Below are 26765 nucleotides of genomic sequence, written 5' to 3'. Positions count from 1 at the left end.
TTTTCACCACACAGCTGGTATATACTGATCATGTAAGGGTGTTGTGAATGCCAAGGAACTTAAAGCTGTTTACCCTCTCAACCCCAGATCCATTGATGTCAATAGGGGTTAGCCCGTCTCCTTTCCTCCTGTAATTCACAACCAGCTCCTTTGTTTTTGTGACATTGAGGGAGAGGTTGTTTTCTTGACACAACTGTGTCAGAGAGATGATTTCTTCCCTGTAGGCCACCTCGTTATTGTTTGAGATTAGACCAATCAATGTAGCATTGTAGGCAAATTTAATTAGCAGATTACAGCTGTGAGTGGTGACAGTCATGGGTATACAGGATGTAAAGGAGGGGACATAGTACACAGCCCTGAGGGGCTCTTGTGTTGAGAGTCAGAGGGGTGGAGGTGAGGGAGCCCACTCTTACCACCTGCCGGTGATCTGACAGGAAGTCGTGGATCCAGCTGCACAAGGCAGGGTCAAGCCTGAGGTCTCTGAGCTTCTTGTCGAACCTGGATGGAACTATGGTGTAAATGAAATACAGTGTTGGAAAGTGCATAGTCATGCACGTTGGTAGAAGAAATAAATGTACAGACTATTTTCTGAATGGGGAGAGCAGAAAATCCAAAACTCTAAGATGCAAAGGGACCTGGGCGTCTTTGTGCAGGTTAATTTGCAGGTTGAGTCAGTGGTGAGGAAGGCAAATGCAATGTTAGCATTCATTTCAAGAGGTCTTGAATGCAAGAGCAGGAATGTTATGCTGAAGCTTTAAGGCACTGGTGAAACATCACCTTGAGTACTGTGAACAATTTTGGGCTCCTCATCTAAGAAAAGATGTGTTGGCATTGGAGAGGGTTCAGAGGAGGCTCACAAGAATGATTCCAGGAATGAAAGGGTTATCATATGAGGAACGTTTGATAGCTTTGGGTCTGTACTTGCTGGAATTTAGAAGGATGAGAGGGAATTTCTTTGAAACATTTTGAATGTTGAAAAGCCTACATAGGGTAGATGTGGAAAAAATGTTTCCCATGGGTGGGGAGTCTAGGATAAGAGGGGACAGCCTCTGGATAGAGGGACATCCATTTAAAACAGAGATACAGAGAAATTTTTGCAGCCAGAGGGTGGTTAATTTGTGGAATTTATTACCACAGGCAGCTGTGGAGGCCAGATCATTGGGTGTATTTAAGGCAGAGCTTGATAGGTTTTTGACTGGACACAGCCTCAAAGATTACAGGGAGAAGGCTGGGGAGTGGGGCCGGGTGGGGGAAGGATCAGCCATGATTGAATGGTGGAACAGACTCGATGGGCCAAATAGTCTGAAATTCACTGAAACTGGCTTTGCAAGTGGACAAGGTGGGAAGGAGGCCTATGGCATGCTTGCCTTCATTACTCAGTGTTGAGCAGAAAGGTTAAGGAAGACGTGCTGCAGCTATATGAAACTTCAGTCAGACCACACTTGGAACACTGCATGCAATTCTGATTATGGATACTGTCAAGAGTGCTCAGAGGAGGTTTGCAAAAATGTTGTCTGGATTAGAAGGTATGAGTTATAAGGAAAGGTTGAACAACTTAGTTGTTCTCTCCGAAGTATCGGAGGCCGATGGGAGATTCTTAAAGTTACAAGAAGCATAAAATAGGGTAGATGGAATGAATCTTTTTGCCAAGGTAGAAGTGTGAAACACCAGAACAGCTATACATTTTCTGAACTATTTCCACCAGTAGACATGTTTTAAAGTTTGGGGGGGGGGGGGGGGCGGAGGAGTTTAAAGACAGTGTAAAGGCCATATTTTTTTATTAATGCAGAGTGTAGTAGGTCCCTGAAATAGGTTACCAGGGTAGTAGTGGAAACAGGCTATTGCTGAGTGGACTTTAAGAGCTTTTAGACAGATAGGAAATTTGGGATATGATTGATAAACATCAAGACTTTTCAGCAAGAACTTGTCCTTCCAGCCTAAAAAAAAGACATTTCAATGTCTTCAGTGCAATAACTAACCTTCAGTCCAGGTTGACACACATTCCTAATGCTTGAGGTCCCATCTTGTGAACCAAGCTTATTATGTGGCACTTTACAAATGCCTTTTGAAAACCCAGACGCACTATAGCTTCAGGTTCCTCCAATCAAATCTACTTGTTACATCACATAGAACTCCTGCAAATTTCTTGCATAAATTTACGTTGACATATTACCCACATTAAGCTTCTTTAAATAACTAGCTACTTTGTCCTTGACCTCCAACATCTTGTCAGTCGCAGATGTTAAAATGTTGCTTCAAGAGACTACAAACGCTGGAACTGGGAACAAAAACCAAACAGCTCAAAGAACTCAGCAGGTTGAGCAGATTTGTTTCTATATTAATGCAGCATGCCTCTGACCTACCTCCACTTGCTTTCTTTTCCCAACTATCACCCACCTATGTCCACCTCCCGAATATAATCCTATCCCACTAGGTGCTTTCTGCCTATCATCCTTCACCCCTCCTCAGTCTAATTATCACTGCAACCGCTGCCTTAACCCTCCCCCACCCCTCTTAGTACTGACCAACTTCCCTGTCCACTCTATCCCAATGCAGCTGAAACATATACAATGCTTTTCCCTACAGAAGCTGTTTCACTTGCTAAATTTCTCCAACAATTATTTTTGCTGCAGATATAAAGCTAACAGGTTTATAGTTACCCACTTTTTATCTTCCTCTCTTCTTGAGCAATTAAATCATATTTGGAGTTTTCAGATTACTGGTACCTTCCCAGAACTTGGTGAAGTTTGAAGAACTTCAACAAATGGCTCCACCATCTCTACAACTGCTTCATTTAAAACGCTTGGGTGCAAGCCATTGGGACTCAGTGACTTTTCCACTCTTACAACAACTCATTTTCTGTCTGCATAGCCAACCTAATGGCATAACATCAATTTGTCTAGCTTTGATAATTTCAGCACCTCCCAGCCTCTCTTTTTATATTCCTCTTTCTAGCTCCCTCCTTACCCCTTTCTCTTCTCTTCACCTTCCCATCACCTCCCTCTAGAGTCCCTCCTCTTTCTCTTTCTCTGATGGTCCGTACTCCTCTCCAAAGAGAAATTGTTTCTTAGGGGTTTTCAGCCTTTTACTTTTCCACCTATCATCTCGCAGCATCCTCCCTTCATAAGGGCGGGAGTAATGAACATAATTGGGGTCAGAGGTCTGTGCAAGTCTGTAAGTCCAAAGGCCAAATAGTGATCGAAGAGCCCTGAGGACAATACCCAGAGGTCAGCAAAGCCCAAAGGGCAAATCCAGAGTCAAATTCCAGAACTTGGCGAAGAAGTCCGCAGCTCAAAAAGTAAATTTGGCCAGTCTGGCAGTCGAGGCCCAAATATCAAAGTCTCTAGGTCGATTGTCTGAAGGTCATTTGATGGCCATGTGTAGGGCCAAAGCAAGTCTTTAAATTCAGGCCAAGTACTGGAGGCCATCTGTCCATGTCTGAATTGGGTGGGAACCAGGCTTGTTTTAGTAATGACATTTTCATGTGATTAAACAATCTATCACTGCTTAAAACTAACGGAAATAGACTGGACTGTGGTCAGCACACTACCACTTTAAGACGTCAATGAAAGCGTGGTTGCTGTGCTAGGCTAATGGCACTAAACCAAAAATGGTTTTCAACTCCCAATACAGACTACCTCGCTGGAAAACGTCGCCTCCAGTAAATAAAATTGCAGATCTCAGAGCTAGGATGCTATATCAGGGGGACACTAGGATTGCTTGTGTCCTTTGTTTCAAAGAATCTAAGTTAACTTCTTCCGTTCTGGATGCAGCGATTCGAATAAATGGGTTCACTATACACCACCAAGATAGGTCTGTCGAGTCTCTCAAAAGCAGAGGTGGTGGCAAATGTTTCCATGATCAATTTCTTGTGGTGTACAAATGTGGCAGTGCTGTCCCGCTCTTGTTCATCAGACGTGGAACACCTGGCGATCAAATGCCAGCCATTTTACCTGCAATAGGAGATTTCAGCCATCATCTTGGTAGTGGTGTACATTCCACCTCAGGCCAGTATAAAACAGGCTCTAGATGGTCTGAGCGATGGAGTCAACAGGCATGTCTTCCCATCATTTTGGGTGATTTTAATCAGGCCAGTTTGAAAAAGTCCCTAACTAATTATTATCAACAAATCACTTGTAATACCAAAGGAAACAACACAATGGACCACTTTTACACTAAAATCAAGAGTTCTCACTGTGCTATTCCACACCCCCCTAACTCTGGAAAGTCTAATCACCTGACTGTACTTCTACTCCCTGAGACTGAAGACTGCAGCACCAGTAGTGAGGACCAAGAAGGTATGGTCGAAGGAGGCACAGGAGAGTTTAAAGGTCTGCTTTGAATCAGTGGACTGGACTGTATTTAAAGTCATCTCCGAGTCTGGATGAGTATGCCATAGTTGTCATTTTCTTCAATAAAACCTGTGTGGATGAGTGTGTGCCTAGGGAAACTTACTGTACATTTCCAAACCAAAAGCTGTAAGTGAACCAGGAGGTTCATAGTCTGCTGGGGGCTAGATCTGTGGTGTTTAAGTCTGGTGATCCAGGTCTGTACAAGAAAATAAGACTTGCGGAGGGCTATTTCAAGAGCTAAAAAATAATTCTGAGCAAGGTTGGAGGTGATGTTGCAGGCACGACAACTCCGGCAGGGTTTGTAGGTCATTACTTCTTACAAAGTGAAACCCAACATCATGAATGGTAGTGATGCTTCACTACCTGACGAGCTCAATGAATTTTATCCTCACTTTGAAAGGGAGAATAAACCAGCAGCTAGCATCGATGAGAGTACCTGGTAAGGCTCTGAAAACTTGTGCTACCCAACTAGTGGGGGTATTCAAAGACATTTTCAATCTTCACTGCTGCAGCTGGAAGTTCTAACCTGCTTCACAATGACAACAATTATACCAGTGCCTAAGAAGAGCAGTGAGAGCTGCCTTAATGACTATCGTCCAGTGGCACTCACATCTATGGTGACGAAATGCTTTGAGAGACTGGTCATAGCTAGAATTAACTTCTGCCTCAATAAGGACCTGGACCCATTGCAATTTCTCTATTGCCACAATAGGTCTACCGCAGACACGATCTCAATAGATCTTCATGCAGCCTTGGATCACCTGGACAATACAAATACCCATGTAAGGACACCATTTCTTCTACTATAGCTCAGTGTTTAACACCATCATTCCTACAGTATTGATTGAAAAGCTACAGAACCTGGACCTCTGTACCTCCCTCTGCAACTGGATGCTCATCTTCCCAACCAGAAGACCACAATCTGTGCATAACACCTGCCTACAACATTCCTTTAGTCAACATCTGGATAGATCATTAAAACATATATTTAACTTCTTTTACGTCCTTTACATTTGTTTTTCAATGTGATCCTGGAACTGTTGGAGCCTGCGATTTGCTGCTTGGTGATCATTTAGGTGTTCCAGTGCTCTGCTGTCTCTGAGGGGATTCCAGGAGGCAGAGGCAGCGTGCAGGAACATTGTGGCTAGAAGGTTGCGAGCCAATGTTCAACTCCATTCTGCCAATTGAAGTTTTCATGGTTCACCCATTAAAGTGACAAGGGATACTGAAACTTGGAGGTGAATGCAGACATTTTGAGATCATTTGGGTGCTTCAGTGCTGTGCAGTCTCTGAGAGATTCTGGGAGACAGATGCAGCACATGCAAGCCTCATAACGAGCAGGCTGCGGGACGGCGCAAGCTGATGCTGGACTCCATTTCACCAATTAAAGCTCCCATTGTGCACCGATTAAAGCGACAGGGAAATTGAGACAACGAGGTGAATGCAGAAGGTCAGCACTGGCTGCCAGCCTTCTGAATGCTCTGCCGTGGAGAGGGGAGAGCCTGCCGCTGTCCCTGGAGAATGTTAGCCAGGTTTTCTGCATTTTGGATATGGACTTGAACTACAGACTTTGTTTTTCCAGCTTTATAGTTTTTATATATTTTTCACCCGATTTCTCTCGATTTTTTTGTGTGGGGGAAGGGTGGATGTGCCTGTTCCATTTTGTTTCTTTTTCCTTGTGTGGGGAGGGGTGATTTGGGAGTTGATGATCATGCTGCCTTTTTTTTTCTTTCTTGGCTTTATGGTTACCAGGGGAAGAAGAATTTCATAATTTTATACTTTTGTTTTATACTTTATTTTATCCTTTGTTTTATACGAGCCAGTGAGGGTAAGAATAGGATGCTCTGGATGATGAGCTCGTGGCTGAGGAACTGGTGTAGGGGGCAGTGTTTCAGATTTCAGAATCATTGGGACCTCTTCTGGGGCAGGTGGGACCTGTACAAGAGAGACAGGTTACACCAGAACTACAGGGGGACCAATATCATTGCTGGGAGGTTTGTTAGTGCAATGCGGGGGGGAGTGTAAACTAGATTTGCAGGGTAATGGGAACCGGAGTGCTAGAGTAGATAGTGGAGCGGGGGTGAAAATAAATGTTAAAGTTTCATGCAAAATCACAAATAGAAGTGTTGTGTGTGGTGGTAATAATCTTATGAGGTGTGCCTATTTCAATGCGAGGAGTATCGTGGGGAAGGCTGTCGAGCTGAGGGTATGGATTGACACATGGAATTATGACATTACAGCCATTAGTAAAACTTGAAAGACTGGCAGCTTAATCTTCCAGGGTTCCAATGTTGCAGACGTGATAGAGGCAGAGGGATGAAGTTTGGGCGATGGCATTGCTAGTCAGGGAAAATGTTACAGCAGTGCTCAGGCAGAACAGATTAAAGGGCTTATCTATCAAGGGCATATGGGTGGAGCTGAGAAACAGGAAAGGTATTTGACAAGGCCTTTGACAAGGTTCCACATGGAAGGTTAGTTAGGACGGTTCAATCGTTAGGTACTAATATTGAAGTAGTAAAATGGATTCAACAGTGGAGATGCCAGAGAGTAGTGGAGGATAACTGTTTGTCGGGTTGGTGACTAGTGGTGTGCCTCAGAGATCTGTACTGGGTCCAATGTTGTTATAGACAATAGGTGCAGAAGTAGACCATTTGGCCCTTCGAGCCTGCACTGCCATTTTAAGATCATGGCTGATCATCTACTATCAATACCCAGTTCCTGCCTTGTCCCCATATCCCTTGATTCCCCTATCCATAAGATACCTATCTAGCTCCTTCTTGAAAGCATCCAGAGAATTGGCCTCCACTGCCTTCCGAGGCAGTGCATTCCAGACCCCCACAACTCTCTGGGAGAGGAAGTTTTTCCTTAACTCTGTCCTAAATTACCTACCCCTTATTCTCAAACCATGCCCTCTGGTACTGGACTCTCCCAGCATCTGGAACATATTTCCTGCCTCTATCTTGTCCAATCCCTTAATAATCTTATATGTTGCAATCAGATCCCCTCTCAATCTCCTTAATTCTAGCGTGTACAAGGCCAGTATCTCTAACCTCTCTGCGTAAGACAGTCTGGACATCCCAGGAATTAACCTTGTGAATCTACGCTGCACTTCCTCTACAGCCAGGGTGTCCTTCCTTAACCCTGGAGACCAAAACTGTACAGAATACTCCAGGTGTGGTCTCACCAGGGCCCTGTACAAATGCAAAAGGATTTCCTTGCTCTTGTACTCAATTCCCTTTGTAATAAAGGCCAACATTCCATTAGCCTTCTTCACTTCCTGCTGCACTTGCTCATTCACCTTCAGTGACTGATGAACAAGGACTCCTAGATCTCTTTGTATTTCTCCCTTACCTAACTTTACACCGGTCAGATAATAATCTGCCTTCCTGTTCTTACTCCCAGAGTGGATAACCTCACACTTATTCACATTAAACTTCATCTGCCAAGTATCTGCCCACTCACCCAGCCTATCCAAGTCACCCTGAATTCTCCTAACATCCTCATCACATGGCACACTGCCACCCAGTTTAGTATCATCAGCAAACTTGCTGATGTTATTTTCAATGCCTTCATCTAAATCGTTGACGTAAGTCGTAAACAGCTGTGGTCCCAATACCAAGCCCTGTGGCACCCCACTAGTCACAACCTGCCATTCCGAGAAACACCCATTCACCGCTACCCTTTGCTTTCTATCCGCCAACCAGTTTTCTATCCATGTCAATGTCTTCCCCCCAATGCCATGAGCCTTGATTTTACCCACCAATCTCCTATGTGGGACCTTATCAAATGCCTTCTGAAAATCGAGGTACACTACATCCACTGGATCTCCCTTGTTTAACTTCCTGGTTACATCCTCGAAAAACTCCAATAGATTAGTCAAGCATGATTTACCCTTGGTAAATCCATGCTGGCTCAGCCCAATCCTATCACTGTTATCTAGATATGCCACTATTTCATCTTTAATAATGGATTCTAGCATCTTTCCCACTACTGATGTTGGGCTGACAGGTCGATAGTTCTCTGTTTTCTCCCTCCTTCCTTTCTTAAAAAGTGGGATAACATTAGCCATTCTCCAATCCTTGTTTGCATATACATTAATGATCTGGATGATGGGGTGGTAAATTGGATTAGTAAGTATGCAGATGATACAAAGATAGGTGGCATTGTGGATAATGAAGTAGTTTTTCAAAGCTTGCAGAGAGATTTAGGCCAATTAGAAGAGTGGGCTGAAAGATGGCAGATGGAGTTTAATGCTGATAAGTGTGAGGTGCTACATTTTGGTAGGAATAATCAAAATAGGACATACATGGTAAATGGTAGGGCATTGAAGAATGCAGAAGAACAGAGTGATCTAGGAATAATGGTGCATAGTTCCCTGAAGGTGGAATCTCATGTGGGTAGGGTGGCGAAGAAAGCTTTTGGTATGCTGGCCTTTACAAATCAGAGCATTGAGTACAGGAGTTGGGATGTAATGTTAAAATTTTATAAGGCATTGGCAAGGCCAAATTTGGAGTATTGTGTACAGTTCTGGTCACTGAATTATAGAAAAGATGTCAACAAAATAAAGTACAGAGAAGATTTACTAGAATGTTACCTGGGTTTCAGCACCTAAGTTACAGAGAAAGGTTGAACAAGTTAGGTCTGTATTTGTTGGAGTGTAGAAGGTTGAGGGGGGTTGAGGGGGTTGAAGGTTGATAGAGATATTTAAAATTGTGAGGGGGATAGATAGAGTTGACGTGGATAGGCTTTTTCCATTGAGAGCCGGGGAGATTCAAACAAGAGGATACGAGTTGAGAGTTAGGGGGCAAAAGTTTAGGGGTAACACGAGGGAGAATTTCTTTACTCAGAGAGTGGTAGCTGTATAGAACTAACTTCCAGTAGAAGTCGTAGGGGTAGATTTGATATTGTCATTTAAAGTAAAATTGGATAGGTATATGGACAGTAAAGGAATGGAGGGTTATGGGCTGAGTGCAGATCAGTGGGACTAGGTGAGAGTAAGCGTTCGGCATGGACTAGAAGAGCCGAGATGGCCTGTTTCCGTGCTGTAGTTGTTATATGGTTATATGGTATGACCACATTAATGGGGTTGTATTATAGACTACCCAATAGCGAGAATTGGAGGAGCAAATCTGCAGAGAGATAACAGACAACTGCAGGAGACAAAGTTGTGATAGTAGGAGATTTTAATTGTCCACATATTGATTGGAACTCCCTTACTGTTAAGTGTCTAGACAGGTTAGAGTTTGTAAAATATGTTCAGGAAAGTTTTCCAAATCAATTAATAGATCTATTAGGAAACAAGTTAGGGCAGGTGACGGAAGTGTGTGTAGGGGAACACATCTGGTCCAGTGATCATAACACCATTAGTTTCGACTTGATCATGGATAAAGATAGATCCGGTCCTCGGGTTGAGGTTCTAAACTGGAAAAAGGACAAATTTGAAGAAATGAGAAAGGATCTAAAAAGCGTGGATTGGGACAGGTTGTTCTCTGGTAAGGATATCGTTGGTAAGTGGGAGGCCTTCAAAGGAGAAATTTTGAGAGTGCAGAGTTTGTATGTTCCTGTCAGGATTAAAGGCAAAGTGAATAAGAATAAGGAACCTTGGTTCTCTAGGGATACTGGAACTCTGATAAAGAAGAAGAGAGATGTATGACATGTATAGGAAACAGGGAGCAAATAAGGTACTTGAGGAGTATAAAAAGTGCAAAAAAATACTTAAGAAAGAAATCAGGAGGGCTAAAAGACATGAAGTAGCTTTGGCAGTCATGGTGAAAGATAATCTAAAGAGCTTCTACAGCTTTATTAAGAGCAAAAGGATAGTAAGGAATAAAGTTGGTCCTCTTGAAGATCAGAGTGGTTGGCTATGTATGGAACCAAAAGAAATGGAGGAGATCTTAAATGTTTTTTTTGCATCTGTATTTACTAAGGAACTGGCATGGAGTCAATGGAAATAAGGCAAACAAGTAGTGAGGTCATGGAACCTGTACAGATTGAAGAGGAGGAGGTGCTTGCTATCTTGAGGCAAATCAGAGTAGATAAATCCCAAGGATATGAAAGGGTATTCCCTCAGACCTTGGAGACTAGTGTTGAAATTGCAGGGGCCCTGGCAGATGTATTTAAAATGTCAGTATCTACGGGTGAGGTGCTGGAGGATTGGAGGATAGCTCATGTTGTTCCATTTTTTTTTACAAAAGGCTCTAAAAATAATCCGTGAAATTACAGGCTGGTCAGTTTGACGTCGGTAGTACGTAAATTATTGGAAGGAATACTAAGAGATAGGATCTAAAAGTATTTAGATAGACAGGGACTTATTAGGGAGAGTCTCAGAAAGAGGCGGGGGGGGGAAATAAGTATGACCTGGAGGCTGGTGGGGTGGTAGGTACCACCCCACCAGCCTCCAGGTCCAACGTATAATTCTCCGTAACTTCCACCACCTCCAACGGGATCCCACTACCAAGCACATTTTTCCCTCCCTTCCTTTCTGCTTTTCACAGGGATCGCTCCCTACGTGACTCCCTTGTCCACTTGTCCCCCCCATCCCTTCCCACCGATCTCCCTCCTGGCACTTATCCTTGTAAACAGAACAAGTGCTATACCTGCCCTTACACTTCCTCCCTCACTGCCATTCAGGGCCCCAGACAGTCCTTCCAGGTGAGGTGACACTTCACCTGTGAGTTGGCTGGTGTAGTATACTGCGTCCGGTGCTCCCGGTGTGGCCTTTTATATATTGGTGAGACCCGACGCAGACTGGGAGACTGTTTCGCTGAACACCTACGCTCAGTCTGCCAGAAAAAGCAGGATTTCCCAGTGGCCACACATTTTAATTCCACGTCCCATTCCCATTCTGATATGTCTATGCATGGCCTCCTCTACTGTCAAAATGAATCCAAACTCAGGTTGGAGGAACAACACCTTATATACCAGCTGGGTAGCCTCCAACCTGATGGCATGAACATTGACTTCTCTAACTTCAGTTAATGCCCCTCCTCCCCTTCTTACCCCATCCCTGACATATTTAGTTGGTTGCCTGTACTCCATCTCCCTCTGGTGCTTCTCTCCATCCCCCTTTCTTTCTTCCGAAGCCTCCCATCCCATGATCCTTTCCCTTCTCCAGCTCTGTATCACTTTCGCCAATCACCTTTCCAGCTCTTAGCTTCATCCCACCCCCTCCAGTCTTCTCCTATCATTTCGCATTTCCCCCTCCCCCCACTACTTTCAAATCTCTTACTATCTTTCCTCTCGGTTAGTCCTGACGAAGGGTCTTGGCCCGAAATGTCGACAGCGCTTCTCCCTATAGATGCCTCCTGGCCTGCTGTGTTCCACCAGCATTTTGTGTGTGTTGTTTATTGAGTATAAGAGTTGGAATGTTATGGTGAGATTGTATAAGACATTGGTGAGGCTGAACTGTGTGCAGTTTTGGTCACCGAATTACAGGAAGGAAATTAATAAGTTTGAAAGCGTGCAGAGAAGATTTACAAAGATGTTGCCGGGACTTGAGAAACTGAGTTACAGAGAAAGGTTGAATAGGTGAGGACTTTATTCCCTGGAGCGTAGAAGAACGAAAGGAGATTTGATAGAGGTATACAAAATTATGGTGGGTATAGATAGAGTGAATGCAAGCAGGCTTTTTTCACTTTATCCAAGGCATAGAAGACAATGGGCCTAGTGCTGGAAAAGGGCTAGGCACTTGATCAATGGCAAGAATGGGTGAGCTGAATGTCCCACCTCCGTGAGGTTTGAGTCTATGTGAAAAAGTGTGTGCGAGCCAGGCGGCTACAAACTTGACTCAGTTACTCCAGTTTTGGCTGGAGGAATGGGACAAAATTCCAGCAACTTACTGTGAGAAGCTTGTGGAAGGCTACCCAACGTTTGACACAAGTTAAACAACTTAAAGGCAATGCTACCAAATACTAACAAAAGCGTATGTAAACTTCTGACCCACTGGGAAAGTGATGAAAGAAATAAAAGCTGAAATAAATCATTCTCTCTACTATTATTCTGACATCTCACATTATTAAAATAGTGATCCCAAATGACCTAAGATAGGGAATATTTTCTTGGATTAAATGTCAGGAATTGTGAAAAACTGAGTTTAAATGTACTTGGCTAAGGTGTATGTAAACTTCTGACTTCAACTGTATTTAGACTAATTGTAAGCTAATTGTAGACTATTGTAAGCTAACTGTATTTAGCTTATCCCATTCTTTTCTCAAAAATACATGCAGTGGCATACATAGAGTACAAATACAGACGGAACTGAATGTCTGAATGGAACCAAGGTGACTGGAGTTGTTAAGCAAGCTGCACCACTCTGCTGCCCCTTCAGAGCATCTTCTTCAAATTGTGTCAGAGAAGAAGCCAGATGGGAATGAGGATATATGTATTATCTATGTGAGGGCATCTCCAACAATGCAGCATCCACAGTATTGCTTAGATTTGTACACTCAAATTACAAAATGTGGAATTAAAGTCACAAGTTACTGATTTTCAGATAAGAGGTACATGAGCAGGCCACACATCACAATATTCCATGTAAATATCAGTAAAATATTAAACTGAAATACAACACCTTGAGTTTGGAATAGCATTTCTTTGGGTTTGCATCTTAGTCTCTCAAATCTCCTTGCTGTGACAAATGGTCATGGATCAGAGATTCAGCCCAGGAGCTGGTCCTTCAGCCCACCATCGCCTTCAATTCCCTATTTACCACCACTTGATCCATAGTCTACTAAGCCATGGTGTTTTTAAATACTGTACCCATCTGCATCAGATTTCAACCACCAGTGAAACAAAAAAACTCTTCCTGAGATTACCTCAAAACTCTTATTCTTCACCCTGTATATATTCCCTATAGTTTTAGATATCTCTAGAATTGGATACAAACTCATTATCAATGTTTCATCAGAGCTTAAAACATAACATTGATTCAAACATTTAGATCTGAATTAGAGATTTTGCTGGACTAGCAATTTACTTCTATCCACCAAAAACAAACACAGTTTTCAGTATCCATGCCACTACAGTATTGCACAAATCACCACATCATCAGTACTTATTCATCTACAGTACCATAGGGCAAATGTTGTAAAACAGTTATCCTCAGCATCCCGAATAACATCTACTACATAATCAAGATTATGAAATCAGATCATTTTCATACTTGTTCGACTTTTGCCTTTGTGCAGTTATATTTCACGTGCAGACTGCACATGCAGTCTGTGACCCAGGTTCAATTCCACCATTGTCTGTAAGGAGTTGTGTACATTCTCCCCATGATAGCATGGGCTTCCTCCCACATTCCAGGGACATGTGAGTTAGTAGGTTAATTGGTCACATGGATGTAATTGGGTAGTGCCAGCTGATCGGGCATGGAAGGGCCTGGCACTATACTGCACCTTTAAAATTAAAATAAGTAATGCTAAAACTGACATTTTACATTTATTAGGAAAAATAATTAATTTAAACAAGTACAAATGTCTTTTTTGTCCCCACTTTCTTCAAATATGATTTTTAAAAATACATGACAACAGGAAAGCTTGAATTATGCTCATGTAGAGAGTTTCTTACAGAATGAATTAGAGGTCCCAGAACGAGGGCACTGTCGACACATCTGCCAGTCACCACCACATCAGCTCCAAGATCCAGAGCTCTGCCGATTGGTTGGGCACTATATAAATAATGTAAGTGATCATTATTTGGTGTCTCAAATACTGGTAAGAAGAGGTGGATAAAATTAGTGGCCTCAATACAGTTTACATATGATTTATCTTACATTTATATAACATTTACTAACTGATAAAATGTGCATAAAATTTGGTCTTTTAATTTCTGATGCTCTAGCTTTCTCAGTTACAATGCCTTCTTTGTAAATGGAGAAAAGAAGTAAAACTGAATTTGCAAATTGCACAAGAATGGATTAACATATGAAACAGGGTTACTGTTATTTAAAGTGCATTCACCTTCAAAAAAATTGAATCTTTTAAAAACAGATACTGGGGGAACAAAAGAGGTCAAGCAGTATTTGTAGAGGAAAAAGTTATAAAACAATGTTTTAGGGTTAAGTCCATGAATGAGGACTGAGAAGGAACAAGAAGAATTGCTAGTACAAAGCACAGTGGGACAGACACTGGTGGAGTCTGATAGGGAGGGAACAACTGGGCAAATGGAAACAGGTGGGATACCAGTGCTCTATCTATTGCTACTATACTAGTCAACCTTCCTATTTTCTCCCAGTCTTGATGCAGGATTTCAACCTGGAATGTGGTCACGCCCATTTCCTCCCTGACCTGCAGAATTCTTCCAGCATCCGCAGGTTTTTCAGTCTTCAATTTTTAAAGCAGGATATTTGGCAGTGTTGGCATAAATTAAAAGTTCACAAAATCACAAGTGAAAACATCAAATATCTTGTATTATACCAATGGCACAGGATAATAATTATTCAAAATCATAGCTAAGAATTGTATTTATTCCCCAGTTCTAAATTCTAAAATCTAAATAACAAAGAGAGCAATTGAAGGGCACTGGAAATAACTGCGATTTCTTTATTGCTAAATAACAAGTACATCAAATCATATCAAAGGTGGTGTTGAATCAGCATATAGGAGAGAGATTAAAAATCTGACTGAGTGGTGCCATAACAACAACTTCTTCCTCAATGTTAGCATGACCAAGGAGCTGATTATTGGCTTCAGGAGAAGGAAACCAGAGGTCCATGGGCCAGTCCTCATTGAGAGATCAGAGGTAAGAGGGTCAGCAACTTTAAATTCCTTGGTGCTATTATTTCAGAGGACCTGTCCTGGGCCCTGCATGTAAGTGTAATTATGAAGAACGCACAGTAGCACCTCTATTTCCTTCAGAGTTTGCAAAGATTCAGTATGACATCTAAACCTGACAAACTTATATAAATGTGCGGTGGAGAGTATATTCACTGGCTGCATCACAGCCTGGTATGGAAAAACAAATGCTTTTACGTGGAAAATCCTATAAAAAGTGGATACGGCTCAGTTCATCATGGGTAAAGTCCTCTCTACCACTGAGCACACCTAAATAGAGAGTTGTTGCAGGAAAGCAACATCCACTACCCAGCAGATGCTCTCTTCTCACAGCTGTCATCAAGAAGCCCCAAGACTCACAATAGCAAATTCAGAAACAGTTATTACCCCTCAGCCATCTATTCTTGAACTAAATGGGATAACTTCACTTACCCCATCATTGAAATGTTCCCAGAAACTGTGGACTCACTTTCAAGGACTCTTCAATCTCAGGTTCTGAATATTTATTTATTACTATTATTTCTTTCTTTTTATATTTGCACAGTTTTTTGTCTTTTGCACACTGGTTGAGTGTCTTATTGTTGTGTTTTTTCACTGATTCGTATGGCCATAAGACCACAGGACCATAAGACACATGTTACGTACCCATGACACATGACAGTGGTGTACTTGTCACGTGACAGGTATTGAAGCTATACTGGACTTGAGGTAATGGTCTTGTGATGGTGGAGTGACGTCATTTTCCCGCCAGTAGAAGTCATGTGACAGGTGTCTTTTTTTAAACACAGGGTATAAAAGGAGGACCCCTCCCTGTGAGGAGGGGCAGTTCATGGCCGGATTTGCCATGTTGACTTCATGCCACTGCGTGATTTAATATTATGATGCAGTGTGGTTGAAAGATGGAGTTTTATTTAACGCCTAAAGTTTAAAAGGTCATTGCCAGCAGTTTCTTTATAATACTGCTAGTTGAGAATTAGCGGAGAGTGAAGATCGGAGTTCGGGAGTTAAAAGATCGAGGAAAGTCGATTTCGATGGTGAAACAGGTTCGACCTTGTTTGATCCTCATTCAGAAGGAATTCGTTGACTGTGCTCGTGTTAATCCCTGTGAATAGCAGAAAGGATTGAGTACAGTTTTGTAAAGGAAAGGTCAGTGCCTTTAAGCCGTTTCATTCTTCATCTTCCTAAATTCTTCGTGGGAAAAGTAGTTCGCTTGGGAACCAAAACAACACGACATGAAAGAGAATTTAAATTGTCTTAAAAAGTCTCTCCCTTAAATGGACTGTAAGCATTTTGATCTTTTGCAATACTACTTTGAAGAACTGTTTTTGCAACATCGCTTTAAGAACTGTTTAAGCTGCCGCACAGCAGCTGATTTCCGGTTAGGTTAGTGATTTGTTTACTTTTGGGGGTTTGTTTTTCAGTGTTTAATAAACGTTTTGTTTGTTATCAAAACCCTGCCTGACTCATATATTTATTGTTGCTGAATCCGTAACACACAGGAGTAATATCTGTTGCTTCTTCCTTTACAATCTGGTAATTAACTCACATTTCTTTGCCTGAAATTTGTTTCTTGATTGTTTCCAAAGTCTAAGGTAAATTTATTATCAAAGTGCATATAAGTCACCATATACAACCCTGAGATTAGTTTCCAAATGCACAGTTGACAAATTGGCAAGATTAGTGCTACAGGGAGACGCAAGAGACTGCTGATGATAGATTCCGGGGCAACAAGCAAAATGCTGGGAAACTCAGTAGGTCAGGCAGTATCTATGGAGAGAAATTCATCATTGATATTTTGGATGAAGACCCTTCATCTGGGCTGAAAGAAGGGAGAAAGGGACACACTCCATTTACCAGCATTTCATATAAACAATAAATACTCACCCTAAATATGCATTCATACTTTGGATACTTTCAGGAAAAGGACTTCCATTATACATGTCTGTGACGCCTACTTCTTTGAACATATCTTTCTGGCAAAAATATAAAAAAAGTAGATACAGTCAATCATTGCTAACTTTCTTAATTTTTAATAAGGTACAGACTTGCATCTGTACAGCCACTACCTGTTCCCTAAAATTGCATTTTGTCTAATGATTCTACTTGATTTTGATTCCTCAATCAGTCCTTCTAATCGGAACGACTACTGAAATTCATGAAGGCTCTCCACCCAGGCTCCGTTTACATGTTGCTGCACCATTGATTTAAACCGTGTAAGTAAACCACATATTCAATTTTAAATTAGTTCTGACAGTCTTAGAGTAAAGTTAACTCAGTGGCATTGCCTAACCTATGGCATATATGCCTAAGATGGCACACACAAAGCTTTCGTTTGTACACGGCATGCAGTGCAACTTCTCAATACTTTAAACCTCATCCATAATAAAAAGCGTATGCACCAAAGCTTATAATTACACATTTACATTTCTTATGTTATAGATTAAATACAATAACAATATCATTTAGAAACTGTTGCTTTTCAGTTTATAAAAGATTAATAATAACAGTTTTTGAACACTTTTTCTAAAATGCTTAATCTGTGGTTGAGAGGGAAATTCAGTCATGATGGCAGACTCAATGAGCCAAAAATGGGCTAATTTTGCTCCTACGTCTTAGGGTCTCTGTTCTACTTTTACTTATAGTAAAACAATGAATATACATAAATACGCAACAGAACTCATCCTCTTTCCATAAAAAATGCCCATAATTGTTACTCATTCATTAATCAATGATCAGCTCTGTTCAAAATTACCACCTGAAAGTTCAATGGTTTACTTCCTGATAGCAATCTCCATTGAAACCCAAAATTAATTTAGTTCTACACACAGGATAATGTTGTTCTTCCGCTTATAAGCTCCCTACCCTTACAGTTACCTCAGTTCCATGTTTCAATCTACCTGCCTTGTATTACTCAGCTTTGATTCTGATGGTCCCCATTCCCATCCCTTCCTCCACATTCTGCTGGTCATCATCATAATACCCTTTTCCACACCAACGACAATTCCCAATTCTTCCAACCAAAGCTAAAATACTGGATACTAATTCTTCACCACCCCCCGCAGAATGTTTACATGCAATTAAATTTTTTAAATTTATTCCATTTATTTTCTTTCACTTTAAAAACAGAGGGCTATTGAAAGAGAAGGGTTAAATTGAACCTGGATTACGTTAAGAGGTCAGCACAATATCATGGGCAGAAGGGCCTGTAATATGTTGTACTACTCTGTGTTTGCAATTATAAAGGGACAGGGAAATAATTCACTAAAAACTACTACATTTTCAAGAAAGAAGAGGTTATCTTTGCAACAAAACTTTGTGTCAGCTTACCTCATGTGTTCTAAATCGAGTCACGTAACACAGAAACAATTGGCACACCACATCTATGCCAACCATCAGATGCTACCTACGCTAATCCCATTCACCAGCACTTCACCCACGGTTTACAATGCCAGGCTGATTCACGTTCTCTTCCAGGCACATTTTAAAAATGGTACCAGGCTCCACCATCTTCTCAAGCTGAAAGCTCCAGATTGTAAACATTCCAATGGTGAACAAAATCTTCCTCAGATCTCCTCTAAAGCTATCACTCTTCAACTTGAACCTATGTGCTATAGTGAAAAGTGCTTTTTAAGTAGCTCAATCAGGTCCCCCTCTGCTTTTTCTACTACAACAAAAACACACCAAGCCTATTCAGTCTCCCCTTATAATGAAATATTCCACCTCCAGTAGCAACATGAGCTAATGTTTTTTAATAATCTAATGTTTTTTTTACCAAATTTCCCATATGCACCAGCAAAATAAAGTAAACAATGTGCATTCTTCACCAGCTTATCAGCCTGTGCTGCCTCTTCAGTGATCTTTGGACCTGCAGAGCCAAGTCACTTATTCCTCAATACTCCCGCGTGCCCTACCATTCACGGTACATTAGATACCACTGTTTAACTTCCTCCAAATGCATCACCTCTCATCAGCACTCATTAATAATACCACCAATAGTGTGTCAATTTACCAATTAATGCATCCTATTTCACAGGAAAGTCAATGATCTGTGTAACAAGTAGATAGGCTAAGACCATCCTAGCAATTATCCCCATAATATACTTCTATTCAACAGGATTTTCTAATTACAGAATTAACTCTTTACCATCACCTTGGCCAATCTCCTGGCCATTTTTGGATCTGATTTGCCAACGTGCATTAGACTTGTTTGGGATTTAACCAGATCCGAGGTATTCAAGTCTGGTGACCATGAAAGTTACAAGAGATCCAAGATCTTTGGAAAGCCATCTCACATGCAAAATGGCTATACTGCACTAAACCTGAATCAACGAAGGATACTCGAATGTCATCATCTCCTATAAAGTAAAATCAAGCAACATAGGCAACAATTGGGCTTCACTTCCAGATGAGCTCAATGTCTTCCATGCTCGTTTCAATCATGGAGAGACCATCACAAACTCCCACAGCCCCTGATGATCTTGTGATTTCTGTCTCTGAGGCTGTACCCACTAAAAGCATCCAGCCCAGAAATGGGTACCTGACCAAGTACTAAAGACCTGTGCTGATCAACTGGCTGGAGTGTTCACTGAGATATTGAATCTCTCGCTTTGGCAGTCTGAGGTACCCCTGCTTCAAGCAGGCTAGAGCCAGTGGCTAAGAACATGGTAATCTGTCTCAATGACTATTGTCCAGTGGAACTTACATCCACAACGATAAAATGTTGAGAGTACTTGGGGGCACACGATAGAATAAACCAAATTCAGAATAGTTTCCTTAAGGGGAAATCTTGCCTGACAAATCTGTTGGAATTCTTGGAGGAAATAACAAGCAGGGTAGAAAAAGGAGAATCTGTAGATATTGTGTACTTAGATTTTCAGAAGGCCTTTAAAAAGATGCCGAATGTGAGGCTTTTTAGCAAGATAAGAGCCTATGGTATTACAGAAAAGATACTAGCATGGATACCAGCATTGGTTGATTGGTAGGAGGCAAAGAGTGGGAATAAAGGGAGCCTTTTCTGGTTGGCTGTCAGTGACTACTGGTGTTCTGCAGGGGTCAGTATTGGGACCGCTCTTCTTAAGTTAATGTCAGTGATCTGGATGACTGAATTGATGGCTTTGTGGCCAAGTTTGCAGATGATACAAAATAAGTGGAGGGGCAGGCAGTGTTGAGGAAGCAGGGGATTTGCAGAAGGTCTCAGACAGATTAGGAGAATAAGCAAAGAAGTGGCAGACTGAACACATTGTAGGATGGTGTACTTTGCAGGTGGTCATGCACTTTGGTAGAAGGAATAAATGGCATAGACTATTTTCAATTTCAGAAATTGCAGTTGGGAAGGGACTTCATAAAAGTTAAATTGCCCGTTGAGTCAGTAGTAATGAAGCAAATGCAATGTTAACATTCATTTCGAAAGGACTAGAATATGAAACTAAGGATATAATGCTGAGGCTTTATCGGGCATTGGTCAGACCATATTTGGAGTATTGTTAGTAGTTTTGGGACCCTTATCTAAGAAAGGATGTGTTAGGATTTTAAAGTGTCCAGAGGAGGTTCGCTGGAATGATCCCAGGAATAAGGGTTAATATATTTGGAGAGTTTGATAGTTCTGGACTAAATTTGCAGTTTAGAAGAATGGGAGGGGATCTCATTGAAAAGTATAAAATATTGAAAGGCCTAGATAGAATGGGCATGGAGAGGATCTTTCCTATAGTAATAGAGTTGAGGGCCACAAGACATAAGAGCAGAATTAGGCCATTCAGCCATCGAGTTTGCTCCGCCATTCCATCATGGTTGATCCTGGATTCCTCTCAGCCCCATACACCTGCCTTCTCACCATATCATGTGATGCCCTAACCGATCGGAAACTATCAAATTCCGCCTCAAATATACCCACAGACTTGGCCTCCGCAGCTGTCTCTGGCAGAGCATTCAATAGATTTACTGTTCTCTGGATAGAAAAAATCCTCCTTACCTATGTTCTAATAGGTCGTCCCCCAATTTTGAGGCTATGCCTTCTATTTCTGGATACCCCCACCACAGGAAACATCCTCTAGTCCTTGCAACATTCTAGTCCATCCACCCTATCTAGTCCTTGCAACATTCAGTAGGTTTCAATAAGATCCCCTCACATTTTGCTAAATTCCAGTGAGCACAGGCCCAAAGCTGCCAAATGCTCCTCATATGTTAACACCTTCATTCCTGGAATCATCCTCATGAACCTCCTCTGGACTCTCCAATGACAACACATCTTTTCTGAGATATGGGGCCCAAAACCGTTGACAATATTCCAAGTGCAGCCTTATCTTTTTGCTTTTATATACTGTTCCCCTTGAAATAAATGCCAACATTGCATTTGCTATCTTTACCACTGACTCAACTTGTAAGTTAACCTCTTGGGAGTCTTGCATGTGGACTCCTAAGCCCCTCTGATGTTTGAACCTTCTCCTCATTTAGGTAATTGTTCCTTCTCCCCATTTAAACTATTGTTCCTTTTGTTACGAATGAGGAGCAACTCTGATGGGCAGAAGGGTACAGAATTGCCAATGCCCCCCCCCCCCCCTTTTGGAGAATCGCAAATCGCTACTATTCCAATGCTGTTATAAAAGAAAATGAGAGAGATAAACAGCTCATACAAATTTATGAGAGAGGGGCACAGCACAGGTTCGAATGTCTCCTATTGACAAAGAGAGAGATTACTGCTATTGTCTCTTGGAGAAGGAATCGTGTATTGAGTACTGTTCTATTCATTGAAACCCCTCAGGGGGCAACCAGAGTGGTCTGGTTGAGGGATTGCATCATCCCAACCTGATTGACACCTGAGACCCCGTGAGTGGGGATAAAAGTAGGGTCTGGGGAACACCCCTCAGACGCACCAGGAGAGAAGCTACGAGACCGGTGGGGGCTTGTGTGTGTGTCCACCCTTGCCTGGGTGACGAGTCCTCCACGGAACGGTCTAGCTAAAGGACGGAGACAGATCAAGATCGTAAAAGGAAAGTCGGCAATTCATTCTCTCTCTCTCCCCCTCTCCCCTCTCCCCTCTCCAACAATTGCAACACAGTGAACAATAACTACTGCTGCCTGTATGAACTGAACTGAACTTTATATTTCCATCGGACAATTCATTATCCCTTAGACAACGATACAGCTTATTTCTTATTGATTATTATTATACCCGCACTTTTAGGTTTAGTATTGATGACGTATATTATCTGTATATTTGCATTGATATTATTTTTGTGTATTTTTACTAATAAATACTGTTAAAAATAGTATCATCAGACTTCAACAGATACTCCTATCTTTGCTGGTAAGATACCCAGTTATGGGGTTCATAACACTTTTACCAAAATACATGATCATACATTCCCCAACACTGTATCCAATCTGCCACTTTTTTGTCCATTCTTTCAATTTCTTTAAGTCCTGCTGCAATGTATTGCTTCCTTAGCACTACCTATCCCTCCAGCTATCTTTATATCATCTGCAAACTTTGCCACAAAGCCACCAATTCCATTATCCAAATCACTGACAAACAATATGAAAAGCAGTGGTCCCAATACTGACCCTGAGCAAAAACACTGATCACTGGCAGCCAACCAAGGAAGGTCCCCTTTATTCCTACTGGTTGTCTCCTGCCTGTCAGTCATTCCTTGATCCATGCCAGTACCTTACCTGTTACGCCATAGGATTTTATTTTGTTAAGCAGCCTCATGTGCAGCACCTTATCAAATGCCTCTGAAAATACAAGTAAATGACATCCACTGCCTCTCCTTTGTCCACCCTGCTTGTTACTTCCTCGAAGAACTCTAGCAGATTTGTCAGGCAAGATTTCCCTTCACAGAAACCATGCTGACTTTGACTTATTATATAAATAGTCTTATGTACCCTGAAACCTCATCCTTAATAATAAACTCCAACACTTTTCCAATTACTGAGGCTTTACTAACTGGCCAATAATTTCCTTTCTTTTGCCTTCCTCCATTCTTACAGATTGGAGTGACATTTGCAATCTTCTAGTCCTTTGGGACTATGCTATAATCAAGTGATTATGCTATAATCAAGTGATTCCTGAAAGATCATCACCAATACTCCGTTATCTCAGCAACCTCTTTCAGGAATCTATCTCAGCAACCTCAGCAACCTCTCTCAGGACTCTGGGATGTAGTCCATCTGGTCCAGTTGGCTTATCTACCTTAAGACCTTTCAGTTTGCCTAGCACTTTTTCCTTTGTAATGGCAATGGAACTCACTCCTGCTCCCTGATACTTAGAGACCTCTGGCACACTGCTAGTGTCTTCCACAGTGAAGACAGATGCAAAGTACCCATTAATCTGCCACTTCTTTGTCCCCCATTCCTACCTCACCAGCATCATTTTCCAGTGGTCTAATATCAACTCTCACCTCCCTTTTACTCTTTATATAACTGAAAAAAACTTCTAAAATCCTCTTTATATTATTGGCTAGTTTGCCCTCAATCTTCATCTTTTCCCTTCTTTTAGCTTTTTTGGTTGTCTTTTGTTGAATTTTAAAAGCTTCTAAATCATCCTACTTCACACTCACTTTTGCTACCTTATATGCCCTTTCCTTGGCTTTTATGCAGTCCTTAACTTCCCTTGTCAGCCACGGTTGCCTAACCCCTGCCATTTGAGAACAACTACTTCTGTGGGACATATCTATCCTGTGCCTTGTGAACTATTCCCAGAAACTTCAGCCATCTCTGCTCTGCTGTCATCCCTGCCAGTATCCTCCTTCAATCCACCTGGAGAAGCTTCTCTCTCATGCCTCTGTGATTGCCATTGTTCCACTATGATATTGACACATGTGAGTTATGCTTCTCCCTCTCAAATTGCTGTATGAATTCAATTATTCAGAGGGCACAGGCTCAGAATAAACATCCTTTTAGAACAGAGGAGGAAATTCTTTAGTCAGAGGGTGGTGAATCTGTGGAATTCATTGCCATGGATGGCTGTTGTGGAGATTGATAGGTTCTTGGTTAGTAAAGACATCAAAGGGTACAATGGTAATAAATAGGGTTGACAGGGTAATAAATTAGCCATGATCGAATGGAGGAGCAGACTTGATGGGCCGAATAGCCTAATTGTGCTCTTATGCTTGATGTATGTGCTACTCTGTGTCTTTCCTAACATTGGGTGGCATGGTTTCGTATCAATTAGCCTAATGCTATTATAGGGGTAGCAACACAGGTTCAATTCCACTGCTCTCCATATGGAGTTTCACCATTCTCCCTGTGACCATGTGACCTTATTGTTGTGTGGTCTTAGGTTAATTGGTCACATGGTTGTAATTGGAGAGCAGGTTTGTTAGCCCACAAGGCTTTGTTACCATGCTTTATCTCCAAATCTAAATCAATGTTGTAAATCTCTATCAGGTCACCCCTCAACTTTGGTGTGACAGTGCTTCACATCAGTGGTAGGAAGGCTATTTGAGACGATTCTTAGAGATAAGATTTATGAACATTCGAAAATTGTGCCCCAGTTAAGGACAGTTACCATGGCTTTGTTTAGTCACGTCTTACAAATTTGACTGTTTTTTGAGGATGCGACAAAGGTGATTGATGAAGGAAGAGCTGTGGATGCTGTACTCGGGGAATTTAGGAAGGCACTTAACAAGGCCCAAAATGGTAGGTTCATTCAAAAGATTAAGATGCATGGGATCTAAGGTGATTTGGCTGTTTGGATTAAAATAGGTTTAATCTAGAAGATGGTAGTCGATGGGACTTACTCTGGATGTGGTTCATGAGTAATGCTGTTTCAATAAGGATCTGCACTGGGGTGTTGCTGTTTGTAATATGCATAGATGATCTCGGAGAAAGTATGGATGGGTGGGTTATTACGTCTACAGATGTTGTTAAGATTAGAGGCTTTGTGGATCATGTAGAAGGTTAACAAAGGATAGAGAGGGATATAGATCACACAACATAGCTCAGCACAAAACAGGCTCTTTAAAGAATGCTGTTCCATCCTTTACAATTTCAAGATTAAACTAACCCTTCCCTACCAATTAGCCATTTTTCTTTCATCTATGTGCCTATCTAGGTCTCTTAAATGTTTTTAATGTATCTGCCTTTACCACCACCCTGATTGCATGTCCAAGCACCCACCACTCTGTGTAACAAAACTTACCTCTGACATCTCCCCTATAATTACCTCCAACCACTTTAAAGTTATTCCCCTTATATTCACCATTTCCACCCTGGGAAAGTTTCTGGCTGTTCGCACCATCTATGCATATTATCATCTTATATATCTCTATCAAGTCACCTCTCATCCTCCCTAAATAGAAAAGCCCTAGCTCACTCAACCTATCCTCATAAAACATGTCCTCTAATCCAGACAGCATCCTGGTACATCTCCTCTGCACCCTCTATAAAACTTCCACATCCTTACTATAATGAACTGAACACAATACTTCAAGTGTGGTCTAACTATGGTTTTTTAGAGCTGCAACATTACTTAGCAGCTCTTGAACTCAATCCCCTGGCTAATGAAGGCTAACAGACTAGTCACCGTCATAACAACACTATCATCTGCACTGCAACTTTGAGAGATATATGGATGTGTACGCCAAGATCCTGCTGTCCCCCACACTGTTAAGAAGCCTGTCATTAACCCTGTATTCTGCCTTCAAGTTTGACCTTCCAAGGTGAATCACATCACATTTTTCCAGACTGAACGCCACCTGACACTTCTCAGACCAGCTCTGTATCCTGTCAATGTCCTGTTGTAACCTCCGATGACCTTCTACACTATCCACAACTCCACAAACTTCCCTATCATCTGCAAACTTACATACCCACTTTTGCATTTCCTCATCCAAATCTTTTATAAAAATCACAAAGATCAGAGGTTCCTGAGAATGGATCCCTGTAAAACACAGGAGGTCACCAACCTTCAGGCAGAATATACTCCACCTACAACCACCCTCTCCCTTCTATGGGCAAGACAATTCTAAATCCGCACAGCCAAATTTCCCCTGATCTTATACCTCCTGACTTTCTGAATCAGCATCATCAAATGCCTTACTGAAGTCCATATACACTATATCCACTGCTCTACTTTCATCAATGTACTTTGTCACATCCTCAAAGAATTCAATTAGACTCATGAGCATGACCTATCTCTCACAAAGCCATGCTGACTATCCTTAATCAGACTATGTTTCTCCAAATGCTCATAAATTCTATGTAACATGCTGTAGGGTTTCAATGTTAGTGTAATGGCCTCTCTGTAATGTTACACTGCTAATGTAATGGTTGCTCTGCAGCAGCAATGTTTGGGTTATGACTAGAGATACAGTGGCTTTGAAATGCATGCCATCCAATGAGAGGCCTGTTGTTCTTTCTTGTGGGTCTGAGAGAAGGGATTGTTGGCAAGAGACGAAGAGAGAAAACGTGAGTAGAGAGAGTTGGTAGACTGCTGGTCACAGTGAACTTTGAAGGAGGTCAATGAGGAACAAATGGACAGAACCATGAACTCCAACATGTTCATTAGACTGTTTCATTAAAATGGGCCCATTTTACTTTTATTTTCTTTAATAACCCTATAGTCAGTTTAAGATTTATAAAGTTCAATCGTTTAATTGCATATGGTGTACTGTATAATATTTTGCTGTACGGATTTGTAACC

The 26765-nt window shown here is 41.6% G+C and overlaps 1 protein-coding gene across 2 annotated transcripts in view; it reads right to left on the bottom strand.

Moving 5' to 3' along the window:
- The window catches only part of LOC132391519 (uncharacterized), a 237636-nt gene that overhangs the window by 161435 nt on the left and 49436 nt on the right, over positions 1 to 26765 (bottom strand). For both annotated transcript variants that reach the window (XM_059964806.1, XM_059964807.1), the window contains 2 exons: positions 17009 to 17097; positions 13920 to 14019 (listed from right to left, as the gene is read on the bottom strand). In XM_059964806.1, the coding sequence (XP_059820789.1) occupies positions 13920 to 14019; positions 17009 to 17097 (189 nt within the window). The remainder of the gene's footprint in view (positions 1 to 13919; positions 14020 to 17008; positions 17098 to 26765) is intronic.

Source organism: Hypanus sabinus, chromosome 3 (assembly GCF_030144855.1).
Source record: "Hypanus sabinus isolate sHypSab1 chromosome 3, sHypSab1.hap1, whole genome shotgun sequence".
Classification (NCBI taxonomy): Eukaryota; Metazoa; Chordata; class Chondrichthyes; order Myliobatiformes; family Dasyatidae; genus Hypanus; species Hypanus sabinus.
The sequence above is the reverse complement of the archived record's forward strand: the minus strand, read 5'-3'. Positions and strand labels throughout refer to the sequence as shown.